Here is a 12,249-nt window from a genome sequence, read left to right as displayed (position 1 = left end):
TCAGCTTTATTGTTTTATTGTCACTCTGATGTACCAATAAACGACACTTCAAGGTTTACATTTTTCCGGCTCTTCTTACTACCAAGATCATTTGAGTGCCCTTTACAGTGTGTTTTCGGGCATCACTGGTGGTTGGGGGGGGGGGTGGGGGGGTGGGGGGGTATGGGGGCGGTTCTGGTGAAATCAGTACCTGAGCATTTCATGTGTTGTCATGGTTCAAGGGAGCTGAGCCGAGCGGTTGGAACCTTGTGTGAGCAAGTCAAGCTGGATGCGGGACTGTCAGTGCTATTTGGACTGGAGTGGACTGAAGGGACAATCTGGCATGGAGAGAGACCATAACAGTGACTCAGGAGGGGACGTGTCATGTTGCTGAGGTGTCATTACCATCTGTGCTACTGTACACTGCTGTCAGTGTCACTGTGAGAGTCAATTTAGGTTGTGTGCCGCCCATTTTCGTTTCTCATCCTCCTGAGTTCTGTCCCTGAGCTACTTACTGTACTTACGCTAGTAAATCTATTGTATTTACTATCGTAAATAAAATAAGAATTTTTTTTTGTTGCCTTAGTATCTACCTTATATGACATTGCTAATTGCATATTGTACTTGTTTATAGCCTAAATACTAAAATGTGCGCTTAAAACTGTAATCTTGTAACTTTTGGAAATGGCAGTAAAAACTTGCCAGTGCCAGTAAATATTGGGTGTGGTGTCAGTAAATTTCAATCTGGTAGGTTGGCAACACTGAGAAAGACTGAGAAAGACTATAGAATGACTGAGAGAAAGAGAGATTGTTTTAATTGCTAGGATGGATTAACTGAGCTCTCGGGGACTTTTATTCACTTTCTGCAGTATGATTGATCATACTTTAGTATGCAGAGAAAAAGGTAGGCGGGGATGAACAGGGGAGGGAGGAGGAACACAGAAGAAAACACTAATCATTGCAGAACTGTACTGTTATGAAAGTACGAAAAGCACTAGGCTGCTAGGAAGGAAAAAAGCAAGGTCGGAGCGAACAATTTAAGGAAGCATTGAAGGGAAGGTAGACCCAGATAACCATTAAAGGCATTAAAATACAAGCAAAAAGAAAAAAAAAAAAAAAAAAAAGAAGAAGATATCTGAATAAGTAGAAGTTCAAGTCAAGCCATATCAGTAGAGGGCTAAGGATCAGAGCATTAAGAAGCATTTCATAAACAAGAACTCAAAAATTTGGCAAAATGACAGTATCCCGTGGTTGGGTTTCTTTGATCATTCTCTTGTTGCTCATACTTTCTGGAATCATTATTGCCTTGGCACTAGGAATGAGATGGGAGAAACTTAGCTGCGATAGCGGCGCCTTCTTACATGGAGCTGTGGCTGCTGACTCCGAGATCTGCTCAGACATAGGCAGGTGAGTGACATCTCTATTATTTGCTCTGTTACTGGCAGCATGATATTTCTGCAGATTCACATTTTCAGTGGAGAGAGAAAAAAAAAAAAAGACAGCATGTAAAAAGTTTTACAGAAATTAATGACATAGAAAGTAATTGGTGTAATGAAGGGGATGCTTGGGTTGTGATAAGCACTTGCAAATAGTAACATTCCAATCTTTAGAAGATTGTGACTTTACAACTGGCTGCATAGAGAGTTGTTCTGTCTTGTCTGTTCAACAAATGCAGCCCCAGGTCCGAATGGAAGGATGGTATTTACATTGTTCAACTCACTGGATACACTGGAAAAAAAACCTACATAGTTTGTACTTACAAAATAGGTTTTATGTTTTTTTCTATATAGAAAATCAAAACAGTGTCAATAAAAGCCTAACTCCATCCATGTTCACAATTCTGGATTGGAGAATAGTTTCTTTCAGGTTTTTATTTCTATCAATGCCAGCAGCTGTCATCTTTTCCCTCCAGCTACTTCCAGGTGCTAGGCTTTTGGCCTCTTGATTGGCCTTGGGGGGATGACATCATCCCATGCGTGTGTACGACAGTCAGTCATTCCGGCACAGCCGGAGTGTGTCTGGAATGCAAACTGAGCTGTATATGCACAGCTCAGTGTACATTCAATTTAAGACTGTGTGCAGGCAGAAAAGTTTGTGGTATGGCAAAAGAGACATACTTTAGAGCTGCCTGCTCTGTTTTTTTACAAGTTAGATTTAGCTTCACTTTAAAGCGGTAGTAAACAAGACAATAGCATAATGTGCTAGTAAGCATCGCATAATAATACATTATGAAATACTTACCTTAGAATGAAGCCCTCCAGTGGCGAGCTGTCACTGCTGACAGGGCTTCCATCTTCACCCGGTCTTCCTTACCTGTTTGGATACTCCTGCCATCTGATTGGCTGAGCTGCAATGATGTCACTCATGTGCATATGAGTCACCGCCACAGCGCGGATCTCTGAAGGGACAGCAGGGGTATGCCTTCCCTTCAGAGCTCATGCGCCAGTGATGTCACTGGTTGCATGCAGTGTGAATATCTCAGTACAACTTTAGGAAACATTCATTGTACCTACAGGTAAGCCTTATTATTACCTGGCATACCTGTAGGTACAAGTAAAAAAAAGAAGACTTTACTACCACTTTATACTTCACATTGGTCATCATCCTGTTTTCTCGTATTGCCAGCAAGCTCCCTGTGTTTAACAGCTTTGTGAAAAGTAGCGGAGCCTGACTGGCTCACATTTCATATCCTTAATCGCCAAGTGATTATTATTAAGGATATATTTAAATTAAATTGTGTTTTTGTTTCAGTATTAACCCCCAATGCAGCATTTTTATTAGAAGACACTGTTGCATCTTTTGAAGCAGTTGTCTTACCTAGTCCTGTTCAGGATTTCTTATCAGCGCAGTGCCCACCTGGGAATAAAGGCAGCTTCTCCTTGTTCCCGCATCTCTGGTCAGGTGATTATATAAAATGCAAGGAGAGACAGGGAAAAAAAAAACAGTTCACCCTCTCTTCCCAGTGGGCCCTTTACTGAAGAGGGGGTTCATTCTCAGTGGGCACCCCCTCTCCCTTCTCTTTTCTGCTCACAGTAGGCTGCGATCCTTCCACCACAAGCTATTGTGGGGGCGCAACTTGCCACACTGTGCCCGCCCCCCACGTGAAAACCCTGCGCTGGGGCAGCTAATTCTTCCTACAACTCCCTTCTCCCCCATCCCGATCTTGGGGACACTGACAGCATATAAAATGCAAATACAAAGACAAATACTAAAAGAACATTTTACTGATATTTGATAAATAACATAAATGATCTCTTTGAGCATCTTTTACTTATAAAGTCACACTTTGAAGTGATAAGAACTAAACTTTGTGGGCGATTAAAGCCCTTTCTGTAAATTACCAAATTTGCAGCATATTCATTCGATTGGGTTGCCAGTAAGATAATTACAAAAAAGGGGTTAAGATTAAAAATAGTTTTATGCAATTAAGTCCCATTCATCCCCCTTATGGCTTAGGTATGAAAACTCAACAGTTAAATTTCTTGCTTCCCGTCACAAGCGATCAGCTTTTTTTTCCATACCCAATCACTTTTCTTGGCTATAGAAAATACTTGAGACTCTTCCTTATCCTTTGCTTTAAGATAGACCTGTGGAGGTGGAATTGTGAACATCAGTTGACTGATCGCAGAACTAGGCTCTTAGAAAAATAGGAGTCCCTTTTTGCAGGGGCGTACCTAGAGCATTTGGCACCCGGGGCGGATCCTATATCTGGCACCCCCCCCCCCCCCCACCATAAAATGTAAAAACACCCACCGTGTCCCCTGCATACCTCTGCATCCTTCAATATCTTTTTGTCACTACTGTGTACCCCCCTCTCCACAACTGCACCTCTGGACCCCTTTAAATTACACAGCATCCTGCACCTCTGGACCCCTTTACATTACACAGGACCTTGCACCTAAGGACCTCTTTACATTACACAGCAGCCTACACCTCTGGACCCCTTTACATTACACAGCAGCCTACACCTCTGGACCCCTTTACATTACACAGCAGCCTGCACCTCTGGACCCCTTTACCTTACACAGCAGCCTGCACCTCTGGACCCCTTTACATTACACAGCAGCCTGCACCTCTGGACCCCTTTACATTACACAGCTCTTGTACCTCTGGACCCCTTAACATAACATAGCACCCTGAACCTCCTGACCCCTTTACATTACACAGCTCCCTGCACCTCTGGACCCCTTTACATTACACAGCACCCTGTACCTCTGGACCCCTTTACATTACACAGGACCTTGCACCTAAGGACCTCTTTACATTACACAGCAGCCTGCACCTCTGGACCCCTTTATATTACACAGCTCTTGTACCTCTGGACCCCTTTACATAACATAGCACCCTGAACCTCCTGACCCCTTTACATTACACAGCCCTTGTACCTATGGATCTCTTTACATTACACAGCACCCTGAACCTCTGGACCCCTTTACATTACACAGCCCTTGTACCTCTGGACCCCTTTACATTACACAGCACCCTGCACCTCTGCACCCCTTTACATTACACAGCCCCTCACAGCTCTGGACCCTCTGCATGTTACACAGATCCCCTAAAGTGCAGACCCCCCTCCCTACCATACAGACCCCCATCTACAGTGTAGACCCCCCTACAGTACAGAATCCTCCCCTACAGTGCAGACCCTCCTACAGTACAGACCCCTCCACCCTATAGCGCAGACCCCCCCCTACAGTGCAGACCCTCCTACAGTACAGACCCCTCCCCCTACAGCGCAGACCCCCCTACAGTACAGACTCCCCTACAGACCCCCCCTACAGTGCAGGACCCCTTCTACAGTGCAGGACCCCCCTACAGTGCAGGACCCCTACAGTGCAGGACCCCCCTACAGTGCAGGACCCCCCTACAGTGCAGGACCCCCCTACAGTGCAGGACCCCTTCTACAGTGCAGGACCCCTTCTACAGTGCAGGACCCCTTCTACAGTGCAGGACCTCCCTACAGTGCAGGACCCCCCTACAGTGCAGGACCCCCCCCCCCCCCCACAGTGCAGGACCCCTTCTACAGTGCAGGACCCCCTACAGTGCAGGACCCCCTACAGTGCAGGACCCCCCCTACAGTGCAGACCCCCCTACAGTGCAGGACCCACCACAGTAAAGAACCCCCCTACAGTGCACAGCCTCCCCTAAGGACCCATAGTGTACCTCGAGCCCAAGGCAGCGGCATTGCAGGGGGGAGGTGTGGGCAGCACCCGAGTGAAGTGTCACCTGTCGGCTCAGTGATCCGGGACCCGGCGCAATAATCCCCTTCTCTCTGTGGTCGCGTGACTCACGTCGCGCCGTTCTGATCAGTCTCGGGCAGCGGCTGTCGCTCACAGCTGAGCAGAGTGAAGCCGCCTCCCCCTCCTTGTCTACACAGTGCTGTGCATAGAGGAGGGGGAGGTGGCTTCACTCTGCTCGGCTGTGAGTGACAGCCGCTGCCCGAGACTGATCAGAACGGCCTCGCGACGCGACCACAGAGAGAAGGGGATTATTGTGCCGGGTCACTGAGCCAGCTGATGTCACTCCACTCGGGTGCTGCTCGCACCCCCCCCCCCCCCTGCAATGCCGCCCACTGCCAGTGCCTCGGGCTCTCTCTGTGTGGGCTGCGAACCCGAGGCACGGCGCTGTCTGACACTTCAGTTGCGGGGGGGGGGGGGGGCACTGGCCTGACACCCCCCCCCAGTGTGTGGCACCCGGGGCGGCACGCCCCCCGCCCCCCCACTTAGTACGCCCCTGCCTTTTTGGCATCTAGATTGATTCAAAGAACTGTTCTTTAGCCCTCTCCTAAGGAATTACTAACAAGTCACATTTTCCATACTTCTGGCCACTGCTTCACTTAATGAATCACTGTTTAAAATAAATCATCTCATCTGTTATTCTATGAAGAGATGAAAAATTGACATCGTAGTCGTGTCTGCTAAACAAGGGAATAAATGTTTTAAAGAGAACTAAACTTTATAATAAACCATGGTTTTACTATTACAAACCATTATGTTTAATGTTTTTGTGCTCTTAAAAAAACTTTAAAATAAACCATATTTTTACTACACAAACCATTATGTTTAATGTTTTTGTGCTCTTAAAAATACTTGATAATAAACCATATGTTTACTACGCAAACCATTATGTTTATTGTTTTTGTGTTCTTAAAAAACCTTTATAATAAACCATATTTTTACTACACAAACCATTATGTTTAATGTTTTTGTGCTCTTAAAAAAAATATATAAAAATTAAAATTTCACTGTTCAGTAGGGATGAGCCGAGCATACCCCCCGGTTTGGTTCGCACCAGAACCTGTGAACGGACCGAAAAAATTTGTGAGAACTTTAGAACCCCATTAAAGTCTATGGAACTCGAACGTTCAAAATCAAAAGTGCTAATTTTAAAGGCTAATATGGAAGTTATTGTTCTAAAATGGGTTTGGGGACCCAGCTCCTGCCCCAGGGGACACGTATCAATGCAAAAAAAAGTTTTAAAAACTGCAGTTTTTTTGGGCACGCTGATTTTAATGACGCTTAAAGTGAAAAAAAAAGTGAAATATTCCTTTAAATATCCCCCTGCATAATTGTTTTTGCCATCCGTTTTTTTTCATCTAACTTCCTGTTGTCTCCTTCCATTTGCAAGTAGGAGACGTTTGTAAGTTGGATGTTTGAAAGTAGGGGCCTGCCCTATATGCTCTGCAGAAATTTGGACCTAAGGTGTTGGCGTTGCCACAACACTGTAAGCCCTCAAAGTGACTCTTGGAGGGCGCTGGAATGCCGTGCTGTGAACTATTACATCAAGAATTGTAATTACATACCATTGTTGAGCAGTGGTAGAAAAATTGGGCCTTTGGTGGTGGTGGGGGTGGTGCTGGTGCCACAACACTGTAAGTCCTCACAGTTACTCTGGGTGGTAAACTGGGGCTGACAAATTGCACCTTAGGCACTGGTGCCACAACACTGCAACACCTCACAGAAACTCTATTTGGAGAGCAGGAATGAGCCCTGCTGTAAAGTATTGCATAAAAAATTATAATTACACGCCCCTGTTAAACAGGGGCTGAAAAATTGGGCCTTAGGCACTTGTGCTGGTGCCACAACACTGCAACCACTCACAAATATTGTAGTTGAGCGCAGCAAAGAACCCTCCTGCAAAATATTGCATCAAAAATTGTAATTACACGCACCTGTTAAACAGGGGCTGAAAATTTGTGCCTTAGGCACTGGTGCTGGTGCCACGACACTGCAACCCCTCACAGATACTCTAGTTGGAGTGCAGAAATGAGCCCTGCTGCAAAATATTGCATCAAAAATTGTAATTACACGCCCCTGTTAAACAGGGGCTGAAAAGTTGGGCTTTAGCCACTGGTGGCGGCGCCCAGAACCAAAAATGTTCTTCCAAGCTATCAGCAGGATCATTGAGGAGGAAGAGGATAGTCAGTCAGCATAACAGGATAGTCAATCAGCATCAGCATAGGCAGTCTTGAAGCGATCTGACATTTCAAAAAAAATTATTCGGTTACATCAGCTTCAGGTGCTTGGTAGCTGGTAGTGATCCAAGACTGATTCATCTTTATGAAGGTCAGTCGATCAACTGAGTCGGTGGAAAGGCACACCCTGTGATTGGTTACAAAGCCTCCAGCAGCACTGAATGTGCGTTCCGAAAGAACGCTGGATGCAGGACAGGCCAGTAGCTCAATTGCATACTGTGCAAGCTCTGGCCAGTGATCCATCCTCAAGACCCAGTAACCCAGAGGATTTTCGGTGGGAAAGGTCTGACCTTGCCCCTAGGTATTCCTGTACCATGTAAATCAGACGCTGGCGATGGTTGCTGGAACCGATCATACCTTGGGGCTGCGGACTTAAAAATTGTCTGAACGCATTAGTCAGGTGGCCACCTTCTCCGCCGCTCCTTCTGTGACTGACCAAAGCCTCAGCAACACGTTGTCCAGGACGTGGAATTTGTAACCTCCCAGTCTCTGGGAATGGGTTGCACAGACCTTTCTGCAAGGCCTCCCGGAGATGTCTCATCCTCTGCTCCCTCTGCAATGGCAAGATAAGGTCCGCAACCTTACCCTTGTACCGTGGATCAAGGAGAGTTGCCAGCCAGTAATGATCCCTCTCCTTGATCTGGTGAATACGAGGATCCTTCCGCAGGCTTTGCAGGATCAGGGAGGCCATGCAGCGTAGGGTAGCTGAGGCATTCGGTCCGGAGTCCTCTGGGTCACTAAGGATGGCATGATCTGCAGCCACCTCCTCTAGGCCACGTACAAGTCCACGGGTTTCTTGTGACTGTAAATCATCCCTAAAAGACTGCTGTTGATGCTGAGTGTCTGGCTCCACCTCCATGCTGACACAATCCTCCTCCTCCTCTTCCTGTGTGATCAGTGGGACATCAGGAACACTGTCTGGATAAAGGGGGCCTTGAGAGGCAAGGAAGTCCTCCTCTTCCTGCCTCTGTTCTGCCTCAAGTGCCCTGTCCATTATTCCACGCAGCATGTGCTCCAACAGGTGGACAAGAGGTACAGTGTCACTGATGCATGCACTGTCACTGCTCACCATCCTCGTGGCCTCCTCAAATGGTAACAGGACAGTGCATGCATCCCTCATCATGGCCCACTGGCGTGGGGAAAAAAAATCTGAGTTCCCCTGACCCTGTCCTGGTGCCGTAGTCGCACAGGTACTCATTGATGGCCCTCTGCTGCATGTGCAGCCGCTGAAGAATAGCCAACATTGAGTTCCACCTGGTGGGAATGTCACAGATAAGGCAGTTCTTGGGCTGGCATTATATGATGGCGGAAATGAGCACAGACTTTCCTGGCCTGCCTCAGGACATCCTGTGAGCATGGGTACCTGCCCAAGAACCGCTGCACCACCAAGTTAAGGACGTAAGCCACACAGTGCACATGGGTCAGTTGTCCCTGTTGGAGGGCGGAGAGGAGGTTGGTGCCATTGTCACAAACCACCATTCCTGGCTTAAGCTGGCATTGCGTCAACCACCTCTCAGCCTGCCCCTGCAGAGCTGACAGAATATCTGCCCCTGTGTGGCTCCTGTCCCCCAAGCACACCAGCACAAGCACGGCATGGCATCTTTTTGCCTGCGTACTTGCGTAGCCCCTTCAACGCCTACGGAGCACCGCTGGTTCCGAGGATAAAGAACAGGAAGAGGCCATGGAGGAAGAAAGAGAGGAGGGGGTGGAGGAGAGAAGTATGTCACAACCAGTAGTAGCATTTTGGAGGCGTGGTGGCAGAACAACTTCCATCACTACTGCACCTTGTCCTGCATCGTTCCCAGCTCACCCAATGCGCCGTGAAAGATAGATAACGCCCCTGTCCATGTCTGCTGGAAGATGAGTCAGTGGTAATATGCACCTTACCTCTGACCGCCCTGTCCAGCGAGGCATGGACATTGCCTTCCACATGCCGGTAGAGAGCCAGAATTGCCTTCCATGAGAAAAAGTGGCATTTGGGAACCTGCCCCTGTGGATCTGCACATTGCACAAACTCACGGAAGGGGGCAGAGTCTACCAACTGAAAAGGCAGCAGTTGAAGTGCTAGCAATTTAGCCAAGCTAGTATTCAACCGCTGGGCGTGTGGATGGCTGGGAGTTAACTTCTTTCAACGGTCCAGCAGCTGGGGCAGGGAAATTTTCCTGGTACAATCAGACGTCGGTGTACTGCTAGCAGAGTGTCTGCAAGTACTTGGCTGTGACACACCTAATTCTACAACTTCATTCCTCTCAGTGCTGGTTTCAGAAAGGACTGAACGTATAGTGGGGTTTGAGATCCCAGCTAATGAGGAGCAAGGAGAGGTCCACTTTGTTCTTTGGCTTGGGTCTTTAAGGTACGCTTGCCAATGAACTGCATGGCAGGTCAACGTATGTTTGGTCAAGCATGTGGTGCCCAAGCAGCTGATGTTTTGGCCACACGAGACACGCTTGAGACATATGTTGCAAATAGCAGCGGTGCAATCTGATATACTCGTCTCAGAAAAGGCACACACCAAAGAACTTTTGGAATAACGCGCAGAGGCAGCACCCTGCACAGGCAGAGCTCTGCAGGGTGATTGAGATAGTGTGCTGCCCTTAAGCTGGCCCCTGGAGGGCATCCTGCCTCGTTGGAGATGTGCCTCCTCCTCCTCTTCCTCCTCCTCTCTCCTATCAGGCACCCACATGGAGTCAGTGACCTCATCATCTCCTCCCTCCTCATCACTGGAGCAAACCTGGCCAGTATGGTGCAGCTGGTGGAACATGACTGCCAGATTTCTGTCCTTCTTGGGCATCCCCTCTCTCTGGGCTCATGCTACTGCCTTCCTCTAGCTGGGTATTATCATCAGAGCCTTTAAAACGCTGGGCATCCTCCTGGAGCATGTACCCAACACTGTGCTCAAACAGTTCGGGGGACTCCTCAGGAGGACATGGTGGGTCCAGGGAAGGAGTGACTGATGCCATTGAGATGAGAGAAGAGGCCGCGTTGGCAGGTGCTGAGCCTGAGTGAGAGAGAATGAGGAGGATGAGGAGGTTCTTGGTCATCCACTCTACTAAGTCTTCGGCATGTTGCGGCTCAACACGTCCAGCTGCCGAAAATAAGGACAAGCGTGTCCCATTGCCACGTGCTGATGACGATGCATGCATCCACGACCAGCACTGTTGTCTCTAGACACAGAGCCTGCTTGCCCTCTTTTATTGACTTGTGACTGTCTGCCTCTCCTTGTTGGCCTTGCAGACATACTAATGGCCTGCAGGGAAATGAGAACACCAGCAATTGGGGTATCTTTAGGTGCACACTGAGCAGATGACACAGTACACCGACTGTAATTACTGCAGCTGCCTGCCTGTGGTATAGGATCTGAAGAACACAAGCAATTGGGGTAGCTTCAGGTGTAGACTGTGCAGGTGGCACAATACACAGACTGTAACTGCTGCAGCTACCTGTGGTATAGGACTAGAACAACACGAGCAATTGGGGTAGCTTCAGGTGTACACTGTGCAGGTGGCACAATACACAGACTGTAACTGCTGCAGCTACCTGTGGTATAGGACTAGAACAACACCAGAAATTGGGGTAGCTTCAGGTGTACACTGTGCAGTGGGCACAATACACCGACTGTAATTGCACTAGGTTCAAAAGAAATTAAGACACTGTCTCTGCCTATCTGTCTCAATGAGCCGTCCGCAACACACTACGCAAGGCAGCTGCGCAGGCAGCCTTATATAGTGTGGGGCGTGTACTAAACCCCCTGAACCATAAACACCGGGCGAACACCCAGCTCATCCCTACTGTTCAGTCAAACTGGTGTAACTGGCTTGTTTCTTCTCCCAAAACAGTAATGAAACACAAGAAAATGTGGTGACATGGGTTGGTGACAAATTCAAAGCAAGTACCAACATCCCTGGGTAGACAATGGATACAGATGAATTTGTTTTGTTGGGATTTTTTAGGTGCTAATATACTGAGAACAAGTACTCAATTGAAAATGTTTTTATTAAGACAAACAGAATAAAAATAGATAATTTGTTATTCTAAAACAAACAGATCTAGCACAGCCGCTTGTATGTAAATATGCCAGAAATATGGAAATATAATATGAAACAAAATACACTTAGAACATAGTAATAACAAATCATAGGAAAATACAGATCATTTGTTGTAACCATCAAAATATTGTTTCGTACATAGTGACGTATACAGCGTTATTTAACATATCCTCTGAGGAAGCCCACGGTGGTGAAACATATCAGGACAACTTCATAACTGCTACCGTCTTCATGATAAAGATACCCCCATATTATATTTCCATAGTTCTGTCATTTTTCACACACTGGGATTGTTCAGGTGGACCCACTCACTCCCCCAACCAACTTGAGTATGGTACAGCAATCCTATCCTATCATATACTGTATTTAATATTGTTCTTTGATACCTCTGGTTTATACAGTGCCATGCTGTGTTTACAATTTTTGCACAGTCTGCAACTCTTCACTATTGATTTGATGATCACCACTCCTGATATACAGAGCAAGACAGGATGTCAACTCGATAGCAGCTCTCCGGGAGTATTCTTTTTGCTTAGCTGTCTTATACCATCTTCAGCTTTATGTAGTAGGAACTGCTATTATTGCTCCAGATACACAGAACAGGTCAGCTTTAAAATTGACATCTGTGTCCTGCAGATAACACGGAGAGAGATATCTGTAGGGCTCACTTGTCATTTCAAAGAGTCCCCCACTGGTATCTCTCCTCTTACTGGCCAAATCTAAGGTCATATGCACTGAAGTCTAAAATTT

At 47.1% G+C, this 12,249-nt stretch overlaps 1 protein-coding gene across 2 annotated transcripts in view; it reads left to right on the top strand.

The window, feature by feature from the left end:
- Window positions 1–916: 916 nt before the first annotated feature.
- GGT5 (gamma-glutamyltransferase 5) overlaps window positions 917–12,249 on the top strand; it is a 93,633-nt gene continuing 82,300 nt past the window's right edge. Inside the window, exon 1 of one of the 2 annotated variants that reach the window (XM_077461554.1) lies at window positions 917–1,386. In XM_077461554.1, the coding sequence (XP_077317680.1) occupies window positions 1,214–1,386 (173 nt within the window). In that variant the 5' untranslated portion in view covers window positions 917–1,213. The remainder of the gene's footprint in view (window positions 1,387–12,249) is intronic. The other variant, XM_077461555.1, reaches the window with a different exon arrangement.

Source organism: Lithobates pipiens, unplaced genomic scaffold, assembly GCF_037356315.1.
Source record: "Lithobates pipiens isolate NorthernLeopardFrog02 unplaced genomic scaffold, aLitPip1_a1.2 Scaffold_3, whole genome shotgun sequence".
In the NCBI taxonomy this organism is placed as follows: Eukaryota; Metazoa; Chordata; class Amphibia; order Anura; family Ranidae; genus Lithobates; species Lithobates pipiens.
Note: the sequence above shows the minus strand (reverse complement) of the source record. Positions and strands in the feature narration are given on the sequence as shown.